Source organism: Raphanus sativus, unplaced genomic scaffold (genome assembly GCF_000801105.2).
Source record: "Raphanus sativus cultivar WK10039 unplaced genomic scaffold, ASM80110v3 Scaffold0427, whole genome shotgun sequence".
Classification (NCBI taxonomy): Eukaryota; Viridiplantae; Streptophyta; class Magnoliopsida; order Brassicales; family Brassicaceae; genus Raphanus; species Raphanus sativus.
Genome location: NW_026615746.1, coordinates 1 through 26,371, shown reverse-complemented (window position 1 = coordinate 26,371; position 26,371 = coordinate 1). Strand labels below are relative to the sequence as shown.

General features: G+C 37.4%; 4 protein-coding genes across 15 annotated transcripts; all 4 read left to right on the top strand.

Annotated features, from left to right (window-relative positions):
• The first annotated feature begins 8,821 nt into the window (after positions 1-8,821).
• Positions 8,822-10,019, top strand: LOC108817178 (NAC transcription factor 29). Its single transcript, XM_018589816.2, has 3 exons — positions 8,822-9,064; positions 9,167-9,447; positions 9,532-10,019. The coding sequence occupies exons 1-3, from the start codon at positions 8,896-8,898 to the stop codon at positions 9,877-9,879; spliced, it is 798 nt and encodes a 265-aa protein (XP_018445318.1). The 5' UTR covers positions 8,822-8,895; the 3' UTR covers positions 9,880-10,019.
• Positions 10,020-12,006: 1,987 nt separating this feature from the next.
• On the top strand, positions 12,007-18,701 carry LOC108817174 (disease resistance protein TAO1). Of its 9 annotated transcripts, none has more exons than XM_018589796.2 (14): positions 12,007-12,055; positions 12,205-12,259; positions 12,340-12,374; positions 12,477-12,847; positions 12,937-13,471; positions 13,743-14,832; positions 14,928-15,233; positions 15,390-16,789; positions 17,040-17,443; positions 17,539-17,604; positions 17,702-17,812; positions 17,978-18,032; positions 18,117-18,150; positions 18,254-18,701. In XM_018589796.2, the coding sequence occupies exons 4-8, from the start codon at positions 12,829-12,831 to the stop codon at positions 16,395-16,397; spliced, it is 2,958 nt and encodes a 985-aa protein (XP_018445298.1). In that variant the 5' UTR covers positions 12,007-12,055; positions 12,205-12,259; positions 12,340-12,374; positions 12,477-12,828; the 3' UTR covers positions 16,398-16,789; positions 17,040-17,443; positions 17,539-17,604; positions 17,702-17,812; positions 17,978-18,032; positions 18,117-18,150; positions 18,254-18,701. The 9 variants fall into 9 exon arrangements, with proteins under 9 accessions (XP_018445298.1, XP_018445299.1, XP_018445295.1 ...); XM_018589797.2 differs by having other exon boundaries at positions 17,035-17,443; XM_018589793.2 differs by having other exon boundaries at positions 15,390-17,206; positions 17,362-17,443.
• A 243-nt stretch (positions 18,702-18,944) lies between these two features.
• LOC108817176 (disease resistance protein TAO1) lies at positions 18,945-22,876 on the top strand. 4 transcript variants are annotated; one of them, XM_018589812.2, is made up of 6 exons: positions 18,945-19,420; positions 19,513-20,617; positions 20,716-20,848; positions 20,960-21,021; positions 21,179-22,292; positions 22,391-22,876. In XM_018589812.2, exons 1-5 carry the CDS (start codon positions 18,945-18,947, stop codon positions 22,100-22,102), a joined length of 2,700 nt encoding a protein of 899 aa, XP_018445314.1. In that variant the 3' UTR covers positions 22,103-22,292; positions 22,391-22,876. The 4 variants fall into 4 exon arrangements, with proteins under 4 accessions (XP_018445314.1, XP_018445311.1, XP_018445316.1 ...); XM_018589809.2 differs by having other exon boundaries at positions 20,716-21,021; XM_018589814.2 differs by lacking the exon at positions 22,391-22,876 and having other exon boundaries at positions 21,136-21,481.
• Positions 22,877-23,972: 1,096 nt separating this feature from the next.
• LOC130502184 (uncharacterized) lies at positions 23,973-26,368 on the top strand (the record flags this gene model as incomplete). The annotated part of the gene is made up of 5 exons (XM_056996912.1): positions 23,973-24,313; positions 24,911-25,006; positions 25,109-25,327; positions 26,199-26,295; positions 26,361-26,368. Coding segments are annotated over exons 1-5 (684 nt in total), but the record flags the coding sequence as incomplete, so codon positions are not given.
• Positions 26,369-26,371: the final 3 nt, after the last annotated feature.

Genomic DNA, 26,371 nt, shown 5'->3' with positions numbered 1-26,371 from the left:
CTGAAAGTTTAAATCACTGAAAATCCTCCAAAATACGACAAAGAAAGGTCAAACTCTTTTGTTCTTTCTTTTTGTGTCTAAATACAAATTCTCTAGTTTCTTAGGATTCATATAATTATCAGTTTGTTCATGAAAGGTAAATATTATTATATTAAAATTAACTATTTAGATTTTTTAAATATCACTCGGTTTTCAGCAGTCGGAATAGAAGACTGAACATAATACATATATTGGGATAATTTGGAAAATGACTAACTTTTCAAAGTAAATTAAGTGAATGATATCATTTTACCGTAATTAGGTAATGGTTGAAATGGGCCGGTTATACCCTTCATAGTTACAAATAACCGGTAACAAAGAAAAATAGGGATGACGTTAACAACTTTACATATATATGGACAATATCTACAGACTACAGCACAGTGTTCACTAGCAAAGGAAGTAAAATCATCCACGTCGCATGTGCAATTACCGCATACGTTGTAATTGTGTTTAGTAGAGTTCTATTTCATATCATCAAATTAGTATAGAATTATAATCACACATGATAACAATATGGGCCTAACAATTGAAGACCCAAGCCCACCAAGAGTCAACTGATCTCTGCAACAAGAACATAGCTACTTTACGTACAGCAGAAGAGGCAAAACGTCTTGAGACACAAACCATGTCAAGTCCCTTTCTCTTGTGGTCCTGCTGAGTTCAACAGTTGTGATCTTCTCACAGGAATCAAGATACACGTGTAGGACGATCCTCAGCTTATGGAATTAGGTTTAGGTGTATCCTCTCAATTGTATATAAACAAGATCGTTGTATTGCTTGAAGTTAAGGAAAGAAGTTTATTCAAGATACAAAGTCTCTCTTCTCTGTTTGTTCTTATGGTATCAGAGCTGCTCTAAACCCTAACAGGTGCTGTCATGGCTGAGCAAGCTGAGCAAGTCGGTCTCTTTCCCTTTCCTTCAACTATTCATGTGTCTAACTCTGTTACTATCAAGCTCAATGATAGCAACTATCTCCTGTGGAAGACCCAGATGGAGTCTCTCCTTCGTAGTCAAAAGCTTATGGGCTTTGTCACCGGTCAGATTCCAGTCCCTGCAGAACATACAACCACTGTCGTCAACAACGTTGAAGTTCAAGCACCAAATCCACATTATGAGGCTTGGATCTGCACAGACCAACTTGTAATCTCGTGGATCTTTGGTACTCTTACTGAGGAGGTCCTTGGAACGGTTCACTGTCTTACCACATCTCGCGATGTCTGGTGTTCTCTTGCTGACAACTACAACAAAAGCTCTGTGGCTCGTGAGTTTGAGCTTCGCCGTACACTCCAACTCATGACCAAACGTGGTAAAGATTTCTCAACCTACTGTCGCGAATTTCGAGCTGTTTGTGATAAGTTAAGCTCTATTGGGAAACCTGTTGATGAGTCCCTCAAGATATTTACTTTTCTTAATGGTTTGGGGAGAGAGTATGATCGATTATCACTGTCATTCAAAGTTCTATGGCTCGCACTCCTCTACCAACTTTCAGTGATGTTATCTCTGAAGTCTGTGGTTTTGATACTCGCCTTCAGTCTTACGAAACCTCCACAGATGTGTCCCCTAACATGGCGTTTCAGACTCAGAGAACTGGCTTTCACAACAACAACCAAAGAGGTCGTGGGAACTCTTACTCTTGGTTTGGAACTAGAGGTCGTGGTGGTTTCTCCACGAGAGGAAGAGGGTTTACTCAGCAAGTCAACAACTCCGGTTGGAATCAGTCTTCTGGTCACAACAACAACAACAACAACCGTCCTATTTGCCAGATTTGTGGACGTACCGGTCATACCGCTCTCAAATGCTATGATCGTTTCAATGGGTCTTATCAGAGTGATGATGCTCCACAAGCTCTGTCTGCTCTTACTGCATCTCATCCGAGTGGTCAGGAATGGATTCCAGATTCTGGCGCTTCTGCTCACATGACACCGAATCCAACTCCTCTCACGAACGTGGTTGCATACAACGGTCCAGAAAATGTGATGGTTGCTGATGGTTCCTTTGTTCCCATCACTCATGTCGGGTCTACTACACTCACCACTCCGACAGGTAGTATCCCTCTAAAAGATGTTCTGGTTTGTCCAAAATTACAGAAGTCATTATTATCAATCTCGAAACTCTGTGATGATTACCCTTGTGGGGTTTTCTTTGATGCTAATGCTGTGTATGTGATTGACCTGGATACTCAGAAAGTGGTGACCAAAGAACCACGACATAAGAGTCTTTACTTGTTGGAGACGCAGAAGTTTGTGTCTTTCTTTTCAAACAGACAATGCGCAGCAAGTGACATGGTGTGGCATAGACGTTTGGGGCACGCAAACTTCCAACTTCTCCAGCAACTTCGTCACAGCAAGGCAATAGTAGTCAATAAGAGCATCACCACTCCCATCTGTGAGCCTTGCCAGATGGGAAAGAGTTCTCAGTTACCGTTTTTCATTTCAGAGTCTGTTGTTATGGAACCATTAGATCGTATACATTGTGATCTATGGGGTCCTTCTCCTATTATGTCAGTCCAAGGATTCAAATATTATGCTATCTTTATTGATAACTTCTCTCGGTTCTCATGGTTGATTCCTCTCAAAGCAAAATCCGACTTTTGTGATGTGTTTATTGCTTTTCAAAAACAAGTTGAAAACCAGTTCAGTAAGAAGATTAAGGTTTTTCAAAGCGATGGTGGCGGTGAATTTATGAGTAACAGATTCCGGAGTCATCTACGCGACAATGGCATCATTCATCTGATCTCGTGTCCTTCAACTCCTCAACAAAACAGTCTTGCCGAGAGAAAGCACCGTCATCTTACTGAGTTGGGTCTCTCTATGTTATACGACAGTCACACACCACTCAGATATTGGGTCGAGGCGTTTTACTCCGCAAACTTTATCAGCAATTTGATCCCTTCTGCTGCCTTGTCTCACAAGAGTCCGTATGAGAAGCTGTTTAAGAAGTCACCAGATTACTCTTTTCTACGTGTCTTTGGTTCTGGATGTTATCCATGTTTGCGGCCGTATACGCAACACAAGTTTGAGCCCCGGTCTCTTCAATGTGTGTTTCTTGGTTACCATCCTCAATACAAAGGCTATCGTTGCCTTTACCCACCAACTGGCCGTGTCTACATCTGTCGCCATGTCATTTTTGATGAAGAGTCATTTCCTTTTAATGGCAAATATAAGCATTTAGCTGGTCAATACAAGTCTGGTCTTCTTCAGGCATGGCAGGAAGGTACTCCTCCACAAGTTCGACCTTCCTATCTTCCGACAGTCCCACCTATTGTCTCTACATATCCTGAGATGGGAGTGCTGCAGAGTGATCCGCCTTCTACGCCATCTCACTCTCTTTCACCACCAGCTACTCCATCTCTGTCTCCTCTCCAACCGGAAACTGAAGTTTCACCATCATCTAGTCCCTCTGGTTCTCCTCCTCTTGACGTTTCAGAGGCTCTACCTCAATCCACTGTTGCTCATGAGGAAGTAAGAACAGAGGACTCTGCTCCACGCAACTCTCATCCTATGACTACGCGCTCACGAGATGGAATCAGGAAACCAAATCCTCGATATGCGTTGGTAGCAAGTACTACAATCCCGTCTCTTCCTAAAACCATTGCTGAAGCTCTTGCTCATCCCGGTTGGAGACAAGCCATGCTTGACGAACTTGAGTCTATCTACAAGAATCATACTTGGACACTCAAACCTGCTACTGCTGATATGAATATCCTTGGCTGTCGATGGGTCTTTACTGTCAAGCTTAATGCAGATGGGAGCCTCAACAAACTCAAAGCCCGGTTGGTTGCGAAGGGGTTCAACCAGGAAGAAGGTGTTGACTTCTTGGAGACCTTTAGCCCGGTTGTGAGAACCTCTACCATTCGTATTGTCTTGGCTGTTGCTACTACAAAGAACTGGGGCATTACTCAGCTCGATGTCAAGAACGCTTTTTTTCACGGGGAGTTACAGGAAGAAGTCTTTATGGTTCAATACCCCAAATCTAAATACTAAACAATACCCCAAATCTAACCTAAACCCTTGATCCCTAAATAATTAACCCCAAACTCTAATCAGTAAACGTAACCCAAATATAAACTATAACAAATAATTATAATATTTTAGATAAAATTATAATATTTTAAATAGAATTAAAATCTAAAATGATATATACTATTTTGTAATATTAAACTATACTATATAAAATAGAAAGTAGAATAGAATTGTGTATTGAAATCATTTGTATGAATGTGGTTAACTCAATAATAAAATTGAATTTTCAAATAACTTGTGTCAGTGTGGTTAATGCATAAACTACTATTCATATCAATGATACAATTTTAGAACATAATACATGTTTATTCACTGTAAAATCAAAATTTTATAATACATTCGTCAAATATAATAGAGCAATATAATATTACATTGCAACATTTAAAGAAGGTGAGAAGACTATGTGTGACTAGATGGAGTTGAAAAAGGTGGCAGCGATATAATAACATATGGTAGTGCCAATGTAATTACAAGTGGAGTAACAACAAACAAAATACCTATCATGCTACATATCTATTCTACGTGTCATTTTCTCTGATACAATCCTCTAGACTATATTTGAGAAGTGATTTTGCCACATGTCTTCTCTACAATCATTCTCACAAAATAATATGACATGGCTACTAAAATTGATGACTTGTCTTATAGATTAATATGACATAGACAATTTTTGCCACATGTCTTCTCTACAATCATTCTCACAAAAATAATATGACATGGCTACTAAAATTGATGACATGTCTTATAGATTAATATGACATGGACAATTATACTTAATGGTAATTTATATTTTTGGTAAACTTTTTAAAATATGGTAATAACTCATATATTACATTTATTTTCGATTTATATTTTTAGACTTTTTAAAAATATGGTAATAACTCATAAATCATCATTAAAATAAATATATTCAATTATGGCATTTCAAATTTCGAAATATCATTTAAATTAAAAATATTTCAAAAATATATACATATTTTTAGAAAATTACAAAAATTAAATCATAAAATCAAATTAAATCGTAAAATCATTAGTTTCTTATATATATCTACAGATTTTATAAATATTTTTTAATTTTAATTTTTGACAATTATGAAATTTTCATCCCCTAGACTATATTTGAGAAGTGATTTTTGCCACATGTCTTCTACAATCATTTTCACAAAAATAATATGACATGGCTACTAAAATTGATGACATGTCTTATAGATTAATATGACATGGACAATTATATTTAATGTTAATTTATATTTTTGGTAAACTTTTTAAAATATGGTAATAACTCATGTATTACATTTATTGTGTGATTTATATTTTGGACTTTTTAAAAATATGGTAATAACTCATAAATCATCATTAAAATAAATGTATTCAATTATGGAATTTCAAATTTTGAAATATCATTTAAATTAAAAATATTTCAAAATATATACATATTTTTATAAAATTATAAAATTAAATCATAAAATCAAATTAAATCGTAAAATCATTAGTTTCTTATATATATATATATCTACAGATTTTATAAATATTGTTTAATTTTAATTTTTGACAATTATGCAATTTTACATATTTATTTAATATATTTAATTAAAATAAATAGATAGAAAACTACCCAAGATTATAATTTTAAATATATACATGCATATTCTTAAATATATTTCAAAATAAACAAAATTGTTTTTTACCTTAATTTTAATGTTCAGTTAAATCAAATTTATATTAAAATATTAATAATAAAAACCAAATTTATAATATTAATAAAAAAATAAATATAATTTATATTTATCTGTTAGAAAATATTTTAAAATTTTTTTACTGCACATGGTGCAGGAAAACACCTAGTAACAATATATAAGACATGTTTGTTTACAGTAAAATACATTTCTATTTTATGTATGCCAAATAAAATAAAACAAAATAAATAATACACTGTAAATAGAATGACGCGGAGGTGAAGCTGATAGATAGTGAAGGAAGAAAATAAAACGGCGAAGGTGAGGAGCCATAGTGGTGGTCGAGAGAAAACAATGTCATCAATAAAATAATTGGTGGTGGTGTCGATGTGCGGATAATAACAAACATAAATCATATAAAAAAAGATCATCTTCTTAAATCAAAATTTTAAGTAAAGTAGTAATTGATGGTGATGGAGAATAGGTGAATCTGACGTCAACAAAAGAAGAAGATGCATCTTATGGCGGTAGACGAATAAATTTTGTTGTTGCCCTGTAAGTGGAAGAGAGAATAGAAAACGTTGAGAGGTGATAAAACAATGATCGCGACGATAACGGAGCGAATGCGGTGGCAACGATGAACATTGGTGGTGATGATATTGTTGGTTATACATGTTGAGGTGATTGAGAGAAAGTGGACAAAGATGTATGTCTTTGTATGTATAAGAAAAAGAAATTTGACAAGAAGAGAAAGAAGAAGAAAAAATTAAATACGTGCATCAATGAGAGCCACAATTTATTAACTCATTTGTCTAATATTTATTGTAATAAATAATTTTCAACAGATTACATGGTTTGAATTGAAGGATAATATAACATTATTATATAATATACATACACTATAGATGAAAGTTAGGGCATTTAACTATCAAATGAATTATAATTTTTTTGAACTATATAGAAAGCAATTTCCTTATATTTAGCTCTTCTACTTTTTGATAAACAACAAAAAGGACAACCCATAGACTTTTAGATATAAATTCAATAAAAATGATAGTTTTCAAATATGATTTACGATCTTGATTTTTTCAAACAAAAAAAAAGATAAATTAAATTTTAGCAGTCAGTTTAATATTTCGAACTAGACGGAATCAAAATGATTTACAAGAAACGAAAGTAAAAGAAAATACTAAAGTGTTTGATCAAAAAAAAAAATACTAAAGTATGTATGTAGTATATGCATGCAATGCAATATGGACGGCTATTCCCCCGTAAAGTTGGGTGTTCATGCATCTTTTGTCATTATAATAAACTATGTAGTGGTGCAAATAATAATAACGTTGTACATGACTTTTGATTGTGGGCTTATATAATATGGATAGGGTAGACAAAGATAGGATCTGAAAGCAATGAAGATGAATGAAGAACGAATATTTAGGGAAATAGAATAGAGGAATATACTTCTGCTTTTTTTTTTGGACGAAATTCATTTGATTAAAACAGAACAGTTACTCTGTAACAAGAACAGAGGAATGGAGATCATACAAAGCTGTTTTCGCAATGGAATCAGCAACAGAGTTTGCTAAACGCGGTACAAAACAAAACGAGATAGATTCAAAAGAGCGAGCCAGATACGAGATATCAAATAACACGCCTTTCAAGCTCACAACCTGTTCCTGAAACTTCAAGAGCTTGATGAGAGACTTTGAGTCTGAGTAAACACGAAGACTGCAGACCTGAGAAGAGATAGATGCCATCATTGCAGCTTTAACCGCTAGTGCCTCTGCCACAAGAGCGGAGGAAACAAAACGTCGGTGAGAGGAACCTTGCTCTGCGCATACGTCCGTGGAGTCCCGGAGTTGCCAGCCCAAACCGCAATTACCTGAAGTGGAATCCCATGCTGCATCTGAGAATGAAAACCACATATAAGAATTAACAGTTGGTATAGAAGAGAAAGGGACCACATAGTGTGGTATGAAGGGCTTTTCGACATGGGTCTGAGCAGCCTTCCAGGCTCTAGCATCCTGAATGGCTTTCAGGACTGCACTTTTCTGTGAGAAGGTTGAGTTCTCAAAGAGCAGTTTGTTTCTGTTCGTCCAAAGGGTCCATAGAACCCAAGGATACAGTGGCGTTGATCCTAAACCCGTCGGGGGGAGTGAGACCATCCTACGACAGTGTTGGAGCAGTTGAGCGATTGACTCAATGTCTTGTGGAGGTTTATGGAGACCAGGAATCAGTTCCCAAACATGGGCAGCATAGGGGCAGTGTAGTAACACATGAACCTCTGTCTCTACAGCCCCACAACGTCGACAAGTAGCCTCAACAGACAGACCTCTACTCTGAAGGAGAGCGCCAACTGGAAGAGCCTTGCTGTTGGATTTCCAGAGAAAATGCTTGAGTTTTGGGGATGTGTCAACCTGCCAGACACACTTCTTCCAATCAAAGCCCATATCAGAGTCACTTCCGTTGAAGAGCTTCGCTATAGCATATCCTGATCTCGTCGAATATGTTCTGGAAACGTTAGGAAGCCACACTCTTTCATCTTCCAGCTGGAAGTAGCTTGGGACTAATCTTCGGATTGCTTAGAGGAATATACTTCTGCTTGAAGTGGAGATTCACCTAAATACTAATACTAGAGCCGATACAATGCAACCAAACAAATTACTGGTCAAGTAAAGTACACCCAGTTATGTCATATCTCTCTTTTCTACGAAGAAGACCCCTTAAATAACTGTTCCATTAAAGTAAAACCTGAATTCGTTACCATATAAAATGCTTATTTAGGGTCGAGTAATCCTTTTAATTGGTAGATCACATGCTTATCATGAAATAAAACATTAGTTAACTCATTTCCGTTTTAAGCTGTTTAACCGTGACTGCTCTAGATGACCAATTCAATTTTTTTTTAATATAAATGAAAAGCAATAGGCGACTAGAGATAATGAACAGGACATTCCAAGGAAAAGAGTAGTTGCTAGTATTTAAATGGCAACGTACCAACCAATAAGAAAGAAGTGACGCACGCTAAACGACATAAAGCTCAAGAATATAAACCCAACCTTCTCGCCTTTCTAAAATTTCATAAACCTTGAAAACATCAAACACAACAAAAAAAAACACACTTCATTAAAATTCTTCTAGTTGTCCTATAAGATCATGGAAACAAACTCCAATTCTACTACACTCCCTCCAGGTTTCCGATTTCATCCTACCGATGAAGAGCTCATCGTTTACTATCTCCGAAACCAGACCATGTCTAAGCCATGCCCTGTCTCCATCATCCCAGAAGTAGATATCTACAAATTCGACCCATGGCAGTTACCCGGTTCGACCCGGTTATTTATATTCTCAGTTGAATATGTCAATATTTCTGGCTTTGTCGTTGATGTTAACTCTTTTACTTGCTTTTCATTGTGAATATGAACAGAGAAAACAGAGTTTGGAGAAAATGAATGGTATTTCTTCAGCCCGAGAGAGCGAAAGTATCCGAACGGAGTCAGGCCAAACCGGGCTGCTGTTTCCGGTTATTGGAAAGCAACCGGTACAGACAAAGCAATTCACAGTGGTTCGAGAAACGTGGGTGTCAAGAAAGCTCTCGTTTTCTACAAAGGCCGACCTCCCAAAGGGATCAAAACTGATTGGATCATGCACGAGTACCGTCTCCATGATTCACGTAAAGCATCAACAAAACGTAACGGGTCGATGAGGGTAAGCAGCGAAAACAAAGCTACAACAACTCATGTGTTTATTTTATAAACTGTTTGTTAAACATCGTTTTTTATTTTTGTGCAGTTAGATGAATGGGTACTATGTAGAATATACAAGAAGAAAGGAGCAGGGAAGCTTCTAGATGAGAAAGAAGGTTTCATGGATGAAGTACAAATTGATGAGACGTTAGCAGGGAGAAGAAATGAGGAAGAGATAATGATGATGACGTCGACAAAACTTCCAAGAACGTGTTCGCTTGCTCATTTGCTAGAAATGGATTATATGGGACCCATTTCTCACATTTTAACACCGTTCGATCTTCATCATCCTGATTTGAACGGCATGAACGAGTCTGGATGGTTCGGAGATCTACAGGTTAACCAAGACGAGATCTCGAACCATCATCGTCAGGCTAGTATGTTCCAGTTTTAGTGGTGAAAAGAGATGTACTTGGAAAGTTTATCTCGCACATGAAAATTGTAAAATATTAACTAGAAAGACCCATATATGAATGTGAAATGAAAACAATGTTTAACTATAAAATGGAGCTGTTCCAGCGTATGATAGGCGAAGTCATGGAGTTGATTTACATTATACTAACTCTTTTTTTTTTGAAACACTAACATTATACTAACTAATAAACAAAAACTGGTTTGTATTATTTGATGATTTTAGGAAAGGATATAAAGAGAGATTAAGATTACGTTAGCTTGGAATGACAAAAGTAGATGACGTGTGGAGGAACCTACGCCAGATGCAATGCATTTGATTCTTACTTATCTTTATCGTTTATTTTAGACAACGAATGTTACTTGTCATCATCGTACTTTAAACCGCACACTTTGATTTGGTCTGCGCAGACACAAACCATAATGGATAGAAAGGCACTTATCATAAAAAGTGGGCCCGCCCTTTTGACTGATTTCAGTTTTGACCGGTTTTGGTGTACCAAAATACGTTTACGAAAACCAAATACCAACCAAGACAAGATTTAGAAAGAACACATTAAAGAAGTGAACCATTTATACAAATGATTGTTAGATTGCTCACGAACTTTGGCTGATCACGAAAAGATATAATAACTTGAATCTTTATTTTTCAGATTGGAGTAATGGGACATGATGAAATCTGAGTCTAGTATCATGTTAAATGTGGATCATCATTCATTTTTAAGTTAAACCAATTGACAATAAATTGGCTAACTCAAGTTTGTTATATATTATTTAGAAAATTATTTTGAGATAGCACAATTTTTTTTTAATCATAAAATAGCATATAAGAAAAAACGACCAATATAATTTTCTATAGAATGTTTAAAAACTCATTTATTTCTAGGAATAACTGGTCAATTAAATCTAGATATAACATTCATATGTCAAATTATCCAAATTTGTTTATTTTCGTAGTTAGTATTTAAATCTAGATGCAACATTCACATGTCAAATTATTCATTTTTAAATTTTATAATTTCATTTGAATGCTATTTAATTATTTTTTTATAACGACTGATTTTATTAACTTTAACGTGAGTGTATATAATTCTCATGTAGAGGAACTGTAATCACCCTTGGTACATAAAAGTAAAAAAGAAACAAACTATTATTTGGAATGGGAGCCTTCGCCAAAGTATCTGCAACTTGATTTGCCTTTCTTGAAAGCTATTTAATTAAAAAGAGTAAAAGGTACACGATTTATATTACTAACTTTGCTTTACAAATCACAACCATTTTCAAGCCCAACTTTACAAATCCAGAGTAATGGCGACTACAATTGGAACGTGATCCAGAAGAGTAAATTGAAATAGTAGGCCCATTAAAGCCCAAATCGCTTCGCCGGAGAGAATCACTTGCTAGTTGCTGCGTTAAGCTGAGAGGCATCGTCGTCGTCAATCATCATCATCATCGTCGAACGTGGAAGCTCAAATACTAAACCAGGTCGCATCTGGCCCTGTTCTCGTCGGGATCTCCTGACGGTTAACCGGCGTTCCTCATCCAACTTTTCATTTCAAGTACATAGTCTCACTAAAATCTGCTTCCGGTTCTTGTTGAATTCTTTATCTGATTGATCAATTCATGTGCGGAGTATGATTATGAACCGATTGTTAATGGAAATTTCAAAGTGTGATTTAGAGTTTGCATTCGATTTCGACGTAGATAGATATGATTCCGTTTTGAAAACGAGAGTAGACTCTGCATTTCGAATCACTTGTTGTTGATGATATACTTCAGCTGAACAAAACGATGAATATGGAGAGTCATAAACAGCCATCATTTGAGTGTGTGAGGTAATATCTTGTTTTTTTTTTTAGTTTGAGTCCTTGAGGGACATACATTGTTTAATAGTTATGATCCGGAGCTATTGTTGGGATTACTCTAGGAAAATGCCATCAAGAAAAAAGTATGGAGGATTGTTGTTGCCTAAGAAGAGTCCCTTTCATTTCAATCTAAGGTAGCTTAGTCTTTTCACCATTTGATAAAATAGAACTATTAGTTTTAATACTGTTATCTACCATGATACATCAGAGAAAGCTGATTCAGATGTATTCATGTTTCACTCGAGGACCATGAGCGTGCCTTTTTTTGACTCGGCTGTTTGGGCATTAGGCAAGGTGATTCTTGCAGGCTCACACCTTTGTAACTATCCTTGTGAATCTCTTTTATTTTATATTTGGTGTGCATTTTACAACATAGCACTTAAAAGTAATGCACAGCAAAAAAAAAAGAAGCTAATAGCTTTGAATTTGCCATTTTTAACCAGCAAAAAGGGACAAAACCCAAAAGGGCCTTTGGAAGCTCTCCGGCCAAAACTGCAGGTAAAGTTGAAAACTCTCTTTGTTTCCACTTGTTTCTTTGTTTCTCTTTGTTATTAATATCTATCTGTTCACGCAAACAGCCAACCAAGAGCAAGACGAATGGCTTTATCTTCAGGTGACGGTTTTTTTTTAGATAAATGAATTCACAACCTTTTTTTCTTGAGATGCCGTTTGACATAAATCAACTCAAGTCACCCAATGCATTGTGTGAAATCAGATGGCGAGGCTGACAACACCGAACCTCTAGATGAACAAAAAGCTTGCGCATCAGCTGTTGCAAAGGTTGTCTCTTTACATTATCCATACTTGGGCATCATCAAATCTGTATCACCATAAGAAACTTGTTGTTTGAAACGTCTATTGGACGATTTGCAAATGGTTTGCTTTAAGTGACCCATCAAACTTCTTGTTAATGATTTTGATTCTTTACACAAATCAACTAGTTAACCCATACCTTGCTTAGACATGAGGCCCAAGATTACAGTAATAGATCAAGTAGAGAGACTAAAGAGGCCGTGTGAGCTTACCAGAAGTGGAGTCTCTCAAGTCTCAACCTTTTTGCGGGGTTAATGGTGGAAGAAAAACCATGTAAGTCAACTTCTTAACCACTTGATTAAAAAAAATTTAAAACTGTTTTCTCTGCTATATTATTAATCAATTCAATAAATCCTTGTAAGGTTGCTCGTCTTTACTTTGTAATACTAGATCAAAGATTGGCATAAAAGTCTCCCTTTTCATGGCTCTTCTTTGTCCTTCGTCTTTGCCTCGCAACTGGATACACGATGTCTTTCCAAGCTTCCACGGGGCAGACGTTCGCACAACGTTTCTTAGTCACGTTCTCAAGGAGTTCAGAAGAAGAGGAATCGACACGTTCATCGATAATAACATCAAGAGGAGCAAATCTATCGGTCCCAAACTTACAGAAGCTATCAGAGGGTCGAGAGTTGCGATCGTCTTGCTCTCCAGGAACTACGCTTCTTCCACATGGTGCCTGAACGAGTTGGTGGAGATTACTGAGTGCAGAACAGAGTTCGGTCAAACAGTGATGCCCGTTTTCTATGATGTTGATCCATCTGATGTGAAGAAGCAGGCCGGAGAGTTCGGGAAAGTCTCTGAAAATACTTGTAACGGTAAAACAGAGGAGGACACTAGGAGATGGAGAGAAGCTTTGGCGGAAGTGGCCACAATAGCTGGAGAGCATTCTCGCAACTGGTTAGCCCTCTTGAATTATCAACTACCTTTTTTTTTTTGAAACTGCTTAGCCTTCATGACAATTTAGTGGATTCATCATGGCTGTAATGTAAATATAAGGGCTATAGGCAATATAGAAAAGAATAAAATTGTTTCCAACAGTTTAGAGGAAGTTAATATATATATATATATATAAATCCTAAAATTTGGGATCTTGTGATCCACATCATATTTCACTTGTCTATGCCCAGAATCTACTTTGTGATCCATTTTGACGTGACTTTGTTGTTAGGCGAAGTGAATCTGAGATGATCGAAAAAATTGCGGCTGATGTCTCAAATGTGGTGAATGATTCTGTTCCATCGAACTATTTTGAATCTTTAGTTGGGATTGGAGCTCACATGGAAAAGATGCGGTCCTTGTTAAGCCTAGAATGTGATGAAGTTAGAATGGTAGGGATCTGGGGTCCTGCGGGAATTGGCAAGACGACCATCGCCAGGGCTTTATATGAAAAGCTTTGTAGTAACTTCACGCATACTGCTTTTATGGAGAGTATAAAAGGAGGTTATACTACACATTACCTCGACAATTATGCTTACAAGTTACAGTTACAGGAACAACTTCTGTCTAAGACACTCAGTCATAAGGAGTTGAAGATAGGTCACTTGGGTGTTGCACAAGAAAGGTTGAAAAACAAGAAAGTACTTGTCGTTCTTGATGATGTGGATCGGTTAGTCCAGCTAAAAGCCATGGCAGACAAACCTGAATGGTTTGGCATGGGAAGTCGAATTATCATTACAACACAAGATCTAAAACTCTTAAAGGCACATGGGATCGACCATATTTACAAGGTGGATTATCCAATTGATGAAGAGGCGCTTCAAATCTTTTGCACATATGCTTTTAGTCAGACCTCCCCTAAAGATGGTTTTGAGGAGCTTGCGCTGGAAGTTACAAATCTCTCTGGGAAACTCCCGTTGGGGTTAAGTGTAATGGGCTCCTACTTCCGGGGAATGTCCAAGCATGAGTGGATCAATGCATTACCAAGGTTAAAGAGTAGGCTTCATGACGATATCAAGAGTATTTTAAGGTTTAGTTATGACGCCTTATGTGATGAAGATAAAGATTTATTTCTTTACATAGCTTGCTTTTTCAATCTTAAAAGCATTCAGACACTAGAAGATTTTCTTGGGAAGACGTTCATGGACTTGAGTCATGGGCTTCACATCTTAGCTGAAAGATCTCTAATATCTCGTGAGTATGGATTTATAAAGATGCATAATCTGCTAGTACAACTAGGTAGAGATATTGTTCATGAGCCTGGAAAACGTCAATTTTTGTTTGATGCTAGAGAGATCTGTGAAGTGCTCACTAATGAAACAGTAAGTGTTTTTCACATTAGTCCTTGTCCCCTGGAAACTAAATTCATTTTATGACTAACCATCTCTACTCTTAATTCATCTTTTGTCCTTTGCAGGGTAGTGAAAGTCTTGTGGGCATGGATCTTGACTTAGCTGAGATCAACAAAGAATTAAATATAAGCAAAATAACCTTCAAAAGAATGTGTAATCTCCAGTTTTTAAGATTCTACAGCAGATTTGATGATAAAAGTAACTGCAAATTACACTCTCCAAAAAATCTGAAATATCTATCTCTGAAACTTAGATTACTACACTGGGATTACTTTCCGGCCACATGTTTGCCATCTAGGTTTAGTACAGAGTTCCTCGTAGAACTAAACATGCGTAACAGCAAGCTTACTAAGCTGTGGGAAGGAGTTCAAGTGAGTGATTATTTCTCTCTTCCATTTGATCTTGAAGTATATATTATATGTTTCTTGGTGGCATTGGATGAATATCTTATATGTTTCTTGTTAATGTTTCCACTATTAAACAGCATGTGCAATTTCATTGTGTGATGTCTTTATTTGTGTGGGCAGCCTCTTCAAAATCTCAAGTGGATGGATCTGAATCATTCCTTAGACTTAAAGGAGCTTCCTGATCTCTCAACAGCCACTAATCTTTTGAGTTTGGATCTCAGTTATTGCACAAATTTAGTGAAACTACACTCCTCAGTTGGGAATGCAACTAATCTCTTGATATTGAATATTGAGTATTGCAATAATCTGGTGGAGATTCCCTCCTCTGTTGAGAATATTCCTAATCTCAAGATTTTTTTGGCTGGGTGCTCAAGCTTGGTGAATCTCCCTTCTTGTATATGGAACATCAGTAGTCTTAGGACTTTTAATCTCGACAATTTCTCTAGTTTGGTCCAGAGCCCTTTAATGTGGAATGCCAAGAATTTCCAGGGGTTAGATCTCAGTGGATGCTCAAGTCTGAAGAAACTCCCTCCGGTTGTAAAGGACAGTAAGTTCTCACAGTCGACAAAATTCTCGTCCTTTATTGCGAGCATCAAAAACCTTCATGAATTGATTCTTAGTAATTGCTCAAGTCTGATGGAGCTTCCTGCTTCTATTGGTAAAGCCACTAGTCTAAAGACATTGGATCTTAGTGGATGCTCAAGTCTGAAGACGCTCCCCTTCTCTATTCAACATCTTCGTGGCCATCATGGTTTGAGTTTGAGAGGATGGTCAAAGCATGCGGCTCTTACAACCAAATCCAAGTTCCCACCTCCTCATGAATTTGATTTCCGTAGAAGGGCAAAAGACACAAGGGTAGCGAAGCCAATGGCTTTAATCTCACGCTATAACATTGAAGGTGATGTGCTATTAGATACCGAGACTGGCAACAAAGAACCTCTCGATGACCAATCATGCGCATCAGCTGTTGACCATACCAACATAACGGATGGTGGTGATACACCTCTTCAGGTTTATTATTCAAAGAAGAAGCAGAGGAAAAGGATTATGGAGGCAAATATGGATTCAAATAATGATGAGGTGGAGGCGGGCAAGAAGAGAAGAGTGATCGTTGGGAAAAGACTCTAGCTCACAAAGAGACTTTGCCATTTATTCATTTTAAATAAGTTTGTTCTTTGCTTGAGGAGCTTAGATTTTATATTCTCATATTTGTAAGTGAGACGAGAGAGTCTTGAGGCGATTGCCGTTAAGGTAGTCGTATGAGAGTGATCAGTGAACTTGTTAACCGATAGTTCTTGAGTACTGATCTGAGTTTGTAAATCGATTCTAAACTTGTATTCAGGAACTTGTTGAGGTTGTTGGATTATAATAATATACAGAGATTCATCTTAACAGGTGGAGGCATCGATGCTGACGCAAAAGACAACATCAAATCGTGAAGAAACATTCACAGATCTCTCGAGGAGCAAGAGACAAACAATAACGGTGTTTCCTTCTTGACTTGACTTGACCTTTCTAAAGTAAGTTTAGGGATGTTACCAGTTACCACCATTAATATTGAAGCTGAGAGAGTATACTTGCTTTCCTTGAAGTTCTCAGCGTCCTCTTCTTTCTACCGTTTCTATCACTTCTTTTCTTCACAGTGCTTTGTGGTCAGACTCAAAGTTGCTTTGTTTTAGTCTTGTATGACACTTTGTTCCCACCATTAAAGTAGAAATAGACCTAGCTGTAATCTAATGACATCCTTATCATAAGATCTTGACAGTGCAGAAGTTGGTTGCACCTGGAAGTTTACTTCTTGATCTAAGTGACTTTTTGTAACACAAGAGATGTACATAAGGATGTTCCAGGAGAACATCATACGCATAGGCCGGAGGTATATTAGGTGGTTTACCTCGTTGATTTTAAACTCAGTGAGGCAATCTTATTGGAAAGAGGTATGTATGCTTGCGAGCTGGATTTTGCATCCTTCTTTTGACTGATATTTCACAAGAGTCTCAAAGTTGTGATTGGTGATTAATGTGGTTTTGATAAACTGACGGCAAAATTAAAAAGCTTCTAGGGATTTGTATTGGGACATGTCCTTTACTAGGTACTATACCTTTAGATAATGCATCCGTGGATACAGTCATTGCGACACTTGTTCTATGTTCTGTCTCTGACGTCACTCAAAGGTAATTCTTTCTTCCTAGTAATAAAAGCATCATAGCTGATTTCTGCATTAACATATTATAAACTAACCCTTTTCAGGATTTTATGGTGATTTCAGAAATCAAGTGAGTTGCTGACACACCAGGAGGAAGTTTCATTTCCTTAGAACATGTTACGGCGGAAGGTACATAAGTGTGTATATATACACAAAGAGAACGGAAGAGATCTCTCTTACCATATCCAATATGTATCAGAAAAAAAAAATCATTTTTCGGTTGCAGATGAGATCTCTCTTCAGGCGTTTGAGGTAGCTGATTGAGGTGTATTCATGTTTCATTCAAGGACCATAAGCGTGCCTTTTTTGACTTGGCTGAATGGGGGCATTAGGCAAGGTGATTTTTGCAGGCTAGCTCTCACCTTTGTAACTATCCTTTTGAATCTCTTTTACTGTATCTTTTTATTTGGTGTGCTGTTAACAAAAGAGCACTTAAAGTAAGTAATGCACACCAAAGAGAAAAGGAGAAACTAATAGCTTGAATTTGCCATTTTTTAACCAGCAAAAAGGGACTAAACCCAAAAGGGCCTTTGGAAGCTCTCCGGCCAAAACTGCAGGTAAAGTTGAAAACTCTTTTTTTTTTCTCCACTTGTTTCTTTGTTTGTCTCTTTGACATTGATATCTATCTCTTCACGCAACAGCAACCAAGAGCAAGACGAATGGATTTATCTTCAGGTGACGTTTTTTTCTTTAGATAAATGAATTCACAACCTTGTTTTCTTGAGATACCATTTGACATAAATCAACTCAAGTCACTCAATGCTTTGTGTGAAATCAGACGCTGAGGCTGACAACAGCGAACCTCTAGGTGATCAACAAGCTTGCGCATCAGCTGTTGACAATACCAACTTGAAGGATGATGGGGGCAGCGATGCTGACGCGAAAGACGACATCAAATCGTGATCAAACATATAAAGATCTCTTGAGGAGCAAAACAAACAACATCACAATGCCAAGTTACAGAAGATAAGGTGACCAGGTTTGCTTTAAGAAACTTGTTGTTTGAAACGACTATTGGACGATCTGCAAATGGTTTGTTTTAAGTGACCCGTCAAACTTCTTGTTAATGATTGATTCTTTACACAAATCAAGTAGATAACTCATCTGAACAACCTTACCTAGACAAGAGGCCCAAGATTACAGTAATAGATCAAGTAGAGAGACTAAAGAGCCCGTGTGAGCTTACCCAGAAGTGGAGTCTCTCAAGTCTCAACCTTTTTGCGGGGTTGGTGGTGGAAGAAAAACTATGTAAGTCAACTTTTTAACCACTTTACTAAAAAAATTTAAAACTGTTTTCTCTGCTATATTATTAATCAATTCAATAATTCCTTGTTAGGTTTCTCGTTTTTGACCTTGTGGCACTACATCACAGATTGGCATAAAAGTCTCCCTTTTCATTCTATACATTAAAGTTATTTATTAACACAAAGAAAGACTTGACTTGAGAGTTGAGATCCTGAATCCATTTCATGGCTCTTCTTTGTCCTTCGTCTTTGCCTCGCAACTGGATACACGATGTCTTTCCAAGCTTCCACGGGGCAGATGTTCGCACAACTTTTCTTAGTCACGTTCTCAAGGAGTTCAAAAGAAGAGGAATCGACACGTTCATCGATAATGATATCAAGAGGAGTAAATCTATCGGTCCTAAACTCATAGAAGCTATCAGAGGGTCGAGAGTTGCGATAGTCTTGCTCTCTAGGAACTACGCTTCTTCCACATGGTGCCTGAACGAGTTGGTGGAGATTGCTGTGTGCAGAAGAGAGTTTGGTCAAACAGTAATGCCCATTTTCTATGAAGTCGATCCATCTGATGTGAAGAAGCAGGCTGGAGAGTTCGGGAAAGTCTTTGAAAATACTTGTAACGGTAAAACAGAGGAGGACACTATGAGATGGAGAGAAGCTTTGATGGAAGTGGCTACAATAGCTGGAGAGCATTCTAGCAACTGGTTAGCCCTCTTAATCTCCACTAACTTTCTTGCAACTTCTTAGCCTTCGTGACAGTGTAATGGATGCGTTCTTGATCTGACTATGTTGGCAGGTGTAGTGAAGCGGAGATGATTGAAAAAATTGCTGCTGACATCTCAAACGTGGTGAATGATTCTGTTCCATCGAACTATTTTGAATCCTTAATTGGGATTGGAGCTCACATGGAAAGGATGCGGTCGTTGTTAAGCCTAGAATGTGATGAAGTGAGAATGGTAGGGATCTGGGGTCCTGCGGGAATCGGGAAGACGACCATCGCCAGAGCTTTATATGAAAAGCTTTGTAGTAACTTCACACATACTGCTTTCATTGAGAGTATAAAAGGAGGTTATACTACACATTACCTCGACAACTATGCATACATGTTGCAGTTACAGGAACAACTTTTATCCAAGACACTCAGTGATAAGGACTTGAAGATAGGTCACGTGGGTGTTGCACAAGAAAGGTTGAAAAAAAAGAAAGTGCTTATCGTTCTTGATGGTGTGGATCGGTTAGTCCAACTAAATGCAATGGCAGACAAACCTGAATGGTTCGGCCGTGGAAGTCGAATTATCATTACAACGCAAGATCTAAAGCTCTTGAAAGCACATGGGATCGATCATATTTACAAGGTGGATTATCCAATTGATGAAGAGGCGCTTCAAATCTTCTGCAAGCACGCTTTTGGTCAAAACTCCCCTAAAGATGGTTTTGAGGAGCTTGCGCTGGAAGTTACAAACCTTTCTGGGAAACTCCCATTGGGATTAAGTATAATGGGCTCCTACTTCCGGGGAATGTCCAAGCATGAGTGGATCAATGCATTACCAAGGTTAAAGAGTAGGCTTCATGACGATATCAAGAGTATTTTAAGGTTTAGTTATGACGCCTTATGCGATGAAGATAAAGAATTATTTCTCTACATAGCTTGCTTTTTCAATCTTAAAAGCATTCAGACACTAGAAGATCATCTGGAGAGGACATTCTTGAACTGGAGTCATGGGCTTCACATCTTAGCTGAGAGATCTCTAATATGTCGCGAGTATGGATTTATAAAGATGCATAATCTGCTAGTACAACTAGGTAGAGATATTGTTCTTAGCCAATCTTTTCATGACCCTTGGAAACGTCAGTTTTTGGTTGATGCTAGAGAGATTTGTCAAGTTCTCACTTATGAAACAGTAAGTTTCCACATTAGTCCTTCCTTGTTGAGTGTTGTCTTGTTCCCTGCAAACTAAATTCATTTTATGACTTTTATTTTATCTTTTGTCCTTTGCAGGGTAGTGAAAGTCTTGTGGGCATGGATCTTGACTTATCTGAGATCAACAAAGAATTTAATATAAGCAAAATAACCTTCAAAAGAATGTGTAATCTCCAGTTTTTAAGATTCTACAGAAGATTTGATGATAAAGGTAACTGCAAATTACACTCACCAGAAAATCTGAAATATCTATCTCCAAAACTTAGTTTACTACACTGGGATTACTTTCCGGCGACATGCTTGCCTTCTACGTTTGTTACAGAGTCCCTCGTGGAACTAAACATGCGTAACAGCAAGCTTAATAAGCTTTGGGAAGGAGTTCGAGTGAGTAATTATGTCTCCCTTTTTTCACTGTTGAAATATATACATTTTCTTTTATTCAAACTTGGTTGCATGTTGTCTAAGTATATTCTTGTTAATGTTTTCACTATTAAACAGCATGTGCAGTTTCATTGTATGATGTCTTTATTTGTGTGGGCAGCCTCTTCAAAATCTCAAGTGGATGGATTTGAGTCATTCATCAGACTTGAAAGAGCTTCCTGATCTCTCAACTGCCACTAAGCTTTTGAGTTTGGATCTCAGTTATTGCACAAGTTTAGTGGAACTACACTCCTCAGTTGGGAATGCAACTAATCTCTTGATATTGAATATCGAGTATTGCAATAATCTGGTGGAGATTCCCTCCTCTGTTGAGAATATTCCTAATCTCAAGATATTTTTGGCTGGGTGCTCAAGTTTGGTCAGTCTCCCTTCTTGTATATGGAACATCAGTAGTCTCAGGACTTTTAATCTCGACAATTTCTCTAGTTTGGTCCAGAGTCCCTTAATGTGGAATGCCAAGAATTTTCAGAGGTTAGATCTCAGTGGATGCTCAAGTCTGAAGAAGCTCCCTCCTATTATTGTAAAGGACAGTAAGTTCTCACAGTCGGCAGAATTCTCGTCCTTCACTAGCATCAAAAATCACAATAAGTTCTCACAGTCGGAAGAATTCTCGTCCTTTATTGCGAGCATCAAAAACCTTCATGAATTGATTCTTAGTAATTGCTCAAGTCTGATGGAGCTTCCTGCTTCTATTGAAAATGCCACTAGTCTACATACATTGGATCTTAGTGGATGCTCAAGTCTGAAGACGCTCCCCTCCTCTGCTTGGAATGTCAAAAATCTTCAAAAATTGATTCTTAGTATTTGCTCAAATCTGGTGGAACTTCCTGCTTCTATTGAGAATGCAACTAATCTAATGACACTGGATCTTAGTGGATGTTCAAGTCTGGTGGAGATTCCCCCTTATATTAGATATGTCACTAGTCTAAGGACATTGGATCTTAGTGGATGCTCAAGTTTGGTGAAGCTCCCCTTTGTTTGCTACGCCCCTTGCCTCATGATGTTGAATGTCACTGGATGCTAAAGTCTGAAGGAGATCCCCTCCTCTATTGCAAGACGTTGTGAGTACAAACCTGGTTTCATTTTGAAAGGATGGTCAAATCCAAAGGCTCTTCCAACCAATCGCGACTTCTAATCTCTTGATGCACTTGATCTCCGTGAAAGGACATTAGCCATAATGCGAATGCCTTTAGCCTCAGGCGATAACATGGAAGGTGATGTGATTTTAGATATAAATTCACAACCTTGTTTTCTTGATTCCGTTTGACATATCATTTTTAGTAATCCATTTAATGCATCTCGTGAAAATCAGATACCGAGACTGACAACAACGAACCTCTCGATGACGAATCTTGCGCATCAGCTGTTGACCATACCAACTTAAAGGATGGTGGAGGCACCGATGCTGACGCAAAAGACAACATCAGATCGTAAACAAACATTCAGAGCAAAACAACACAATAATGGTGTTTTCCTTCTCGACTTTACCTTTCTAAAGTAACTTTTTGGGGATGTTACCACCATTAAAGTTGAAGCTGAGAGAGTATAAGTTCGTTCCTAACAACCTAGAATACTTGCTTTCCTTGAAGTTATCTGCGTCCTCCTCTTTCTGCCGTTTTTATCACTTCTGTTCTTCACAGTGCTTTGTGGTCAAAGGTGCGGACGCAAAGGTTCATTTCATTTAGGACAGTCCGTTTGTTTTATCTTACCATTATGTAAAACTTTTATATGTGAACGTGACATAATAAGCTTTATTGTGGTTTACTCTTTTCCTTGTTGTTTCCTTCTTGGCTTAACATTTCCCAATGTAACTTTGTTCCCATCATTAAAGCGGAAATAAGCCTAAATGTAATCTAATAGCGACATCATTATCTCAATACTTATCATAAGGTCTTGACTGCATCTTGGAAGTTTATTTCTTGATCTGAGTGAAGAGATATTGATAGTGCATGTTAAGCGTTTGGTATGCATCAGGATGTTCGATGAGAACATCATACGCAGAGGCCGGAGGTATATTAAGTGGTTTAATTCCTGTCTTTTTAACTCAGTGAGGCAATCTTATTGGAAAGTGGTAAGTATGCTTATGAGCTGGATTTTGTATCCTTCTTTTGACTGATATTTCACAATAGTCTCAAAGCTGTGATTGGTGATTTCAAGATTAAGGTGGTTTGATACTCTGACGGCAAAAGCTGAAAAGGTGCTGAAGATTTGTATTGGGACTGGGACAGGTCCTAATATGAGATTAACTATATTGCTCGTAATGTGAATATTAACTCTACTTGGGTTGGATCCAAATCCCAAAATGAAGAAGTACACACGCAAAGCAGCTGCGAAAGCAGGATAGAAACCCAAAGACTTTAGTTTCAACTTTCAAGCAAGGAGTAAGTGTTGGTTATATATCTGTTTTGCATCATATACACAGTCATTTTCATAATCCCCTGATGTTACTTCTTTGTATGTTACTAGGTAGGAGAATTTATACCTTTTGATGATATGCTTCTGTGGATGCGGTTGTTGCATACACTTGTTTCTTTCTTCCTAGTTGCTGCGACCAGGGAGTCTTATTTTTTAGAACATATTGCAGTGAAAGATACATATGTATATATACAGAGAGAACGAAACAAAACCTAAATCATTTTCGGTTGCTGATGGGATCTCTCTTCAGGAATTTGAAGCACGAGAGAGTGCATCTTGGAAGCTGGTTTCAGTGGTGGTGTCGAAATACTGTGTATTATCATGTTGATGTTGTGTGGTTTAAGTGTCTTACGTACAGCCCATGATGATATCCAAGCCCGAGCCCATCTTCAAAGCTTCCCAAATAGATATCTCGAATGAATTATCGCATGTGACACAAATATTCGAGGTATCCTAGTATCCAACACCAATATCTTATTACATAAAAGGAGAAAATAGACTAGATAAGATTCCTATAAATGTGGGGACAATTCTAGAGGTTTAAGGTGAAGATTGTATGGTCCTTATGGTCGTTATGATGATGATGAAGACTCAAGTGCATTCAAGGCCTTCATCACTGGTGTCATTGCTCACATATTCCCCTCGCAGAGCAATTAGAGCTTCACGAGATCATGTTCGTGCGGGCAATCTAAAAATTCACATTCCTTCAGGTTCTTCATCATCAAGTTTATGTTCATGCGGAAGAAGACATTTACTTGGAACAGCTAGCCCAAGGAAGCCCATTCTTCCCACCCATTCTCCTCATGCTGCACGATCCAAGGTGTTTTTTTTAAATCTTTCTTCTAGCAGCATTTGTGTCACCCGGTGAATTTTTTTATCTGCATAATACACATATAAAATTTTATATACACATCATCTCTATTTGGGTTTTAGGGTTACTTGCGAGTTATCGGCATACCATAATAATTAAATAACATTTAATTTTTGTATTTTTAGCTAATTTTTTTTAATAATATAGATTATATATTTTAAAATTTAAAAATATTTTCAAAAGTATAAATAATGTTTAGTGTGTTTATACTATATTGGATAGGTCTTTAAAAGCACTTAGTTTTAATATTTAACTAAATTGTTTTAAATATATAAACATAATAATACAAGGGACTAATCTGGAAAAGCTGAACAATGCATCTGCTCTAACAAGTATTCAGTAATCCTCTATCAGCAGAGCACATGTTTTGTTTAAGAAGAAACAATATCTTCTAACACGAACATGATTTACAAGTAAAGAACTTTGGGACAAAGGTATAACAGGTGGTCTCCAGATGCCAGGTTTGGTACTCTGAATAGAATATTTCTGAGAACCATTGCCACTTGAATGCGGAGAAAATATATTATTAATTTTTTTCTGCACTAGGATGTTTCAGGAACATTTCAGTCTCAGAGGCCAGACTGGTACAAGGAGCTTTTTGCTTGGTTCTTAAGCACAGGAATGAGATCTTATGAAGCAGAGGTCAGTCTTTGTGACTTGGATTTATCACTCTTTGATCCGTATTTGAGATTTACTTTTTTCAGAACCTGAGTTTCTTGTTTTGTGTTTGTGCTATTTGATAAGATCGCCGGTTACAAGAGGAAACTGTTCAATAATCTGACTGCTAAAGCAGAAAAAGTGCTGGAGATTGGTGTTGGTACAGGTCCTAATCTGAAGTACTATGCAAGTAATGAAAACGTCTGTGTTTTCGGTATGGACCCAAATCAGAAAATGGAAAAGTACGCTTGCGAATCTGCTAGAGAAACCGGACTGAAACCTGAAACCTTTAGATTCATGCAAGGAGTAAGTCAGGCGGTACATACAGTTGTTTGAACTAGATATGTATTTAGAAGGGTCATGCTTAGGGATGTCAATTGGGCTGTCCGGACGGAAGTGGACATGTCCAGATGGGCTTTTTTTTTAGGCGTTTTTGGTCCTGATGTCCAAATAGGTCTATGTCCAAATAGTCCATGTCCAAATATGACCATGTCCAAATAGTCCATGTCCAAATAGGACCATGTCCAGTTGGACTGTCCATGGAGTCCAGTTCGCCCACTTGATGTAAAAAAATATACAGATTCTAAATTTTATATATAACAACAAATACTTAGATTAAAACTCCATGTTTGAGCTCGAGATCGAGAGAGATTGAGTCATGGAGAGCTTGAGATCGAGAGATATGAGATCGAGAGTTAAGAGTGACGGCCAAATGAAAAAAATGATTTTTCCCCAATTAAAAATCCTAAACATTTTAATGATTTGGACGGCCCATGTCCATCTGGTCTTGTCCATTGGTCTTTGGGTGTATTTGGGCGTTGTCCAGTTGGACAACAAAATATTTTGGACGGATTTGGGCATGTCCATATTAGTCCATATTAATTTGGACATGGACGTCCATGGACAGAGTGTCCAGTTGACATCCCTATGCTTACTTATATATACCTTAAATACATATATGACATTTGAACTGAAGACATGGGGTCAAGATGAGATATTTTAACGAGATTACTAAATATAAGCCTACAGAATAAAAATTTGCAGATTTGATAGGGGTCACTTGACCCCCTGCCTCCAAAGTGGCTCAGCCTCTGGGTACATATTTGTTTGACTGTGAGACATTCTTCCTATTATAATCCTCTGATCTTAATTCTCTGTTGATCTTGTTTGTCACCAGGTAGGAGAAGCTATACCATTAGATGATGGCTCTGTGGATGCAGTCGTAGGAACACTTGTTCTGTGTTCTGTCTCAGATGTTACTCAAACACTTGATGGTAATTTCCATAAACCCCATAACAGATATCATTTGATAAAATCTTTAGCCAGCTATTATTTTCAGAGATCAAGCGG

Bases quoted from the DNA above. Each gene is read 5' to 3' on its own strand.
- LOC108817178 (XM_018589816.2), top strand. From the start codon at position 8,896: ATGGAAACAAACTCCAATTCTACTACACTCCCTCCAGGTTTCCGATTT. The intron at 9,065-9,166 runs GTTCGACCCGGT...GAATATGAACAG, and splicing joins CGACCCATGGCAGTTACCCG to AGAAAACAGAGTTTGGAGAA. The intron at 9,448-9,531 runs GTAAGCAGCGAA...ATTTTTGTGCAG, and splicing joins AACGTAACGGGTCGATGAGG to TTAGATGAATGGGTACTATG.
- LOC108817174 (XM_018589796.2), top strand. The intron at 13,472-13,742 runs GTTAGCCCTCTT...CTTTGTTGTTAG, and splicing joins GGAGAGCATTCTCGCAACTG to GCGAAGTGAATCTGAGATGA. The intron at 14,833-14,927 runs GTAAGTGTTTTT...TGTCCTTTGCAG, and splicing joins AAGTGCTCACTAATGAAACA to GGTAGTGAAAGTCTTGTGGG.
- LOC108817176 (XM_018589809.2), top strand. From the start codon at position 18,945: ATGGCTCTTCTTTGTCCTTCGTCTTTGCCTCGCAACTGGATACACGAT. The intron at 19,421-19,512 runs GTTAGCCCTCTT...CTATGTTGGCAG, and splicing joins GGAGAGCATTCTAGCAACTG to GTGTAGTGAAGCGGAGATGA. The intron at 20,618-20,715 runs GTAAGTTTCCAC...TGTCCTTTGCAG, and splicing joins AAGTTCTCACTTATGAAACA to GGTAGTGAAAGTCTTGTGGG.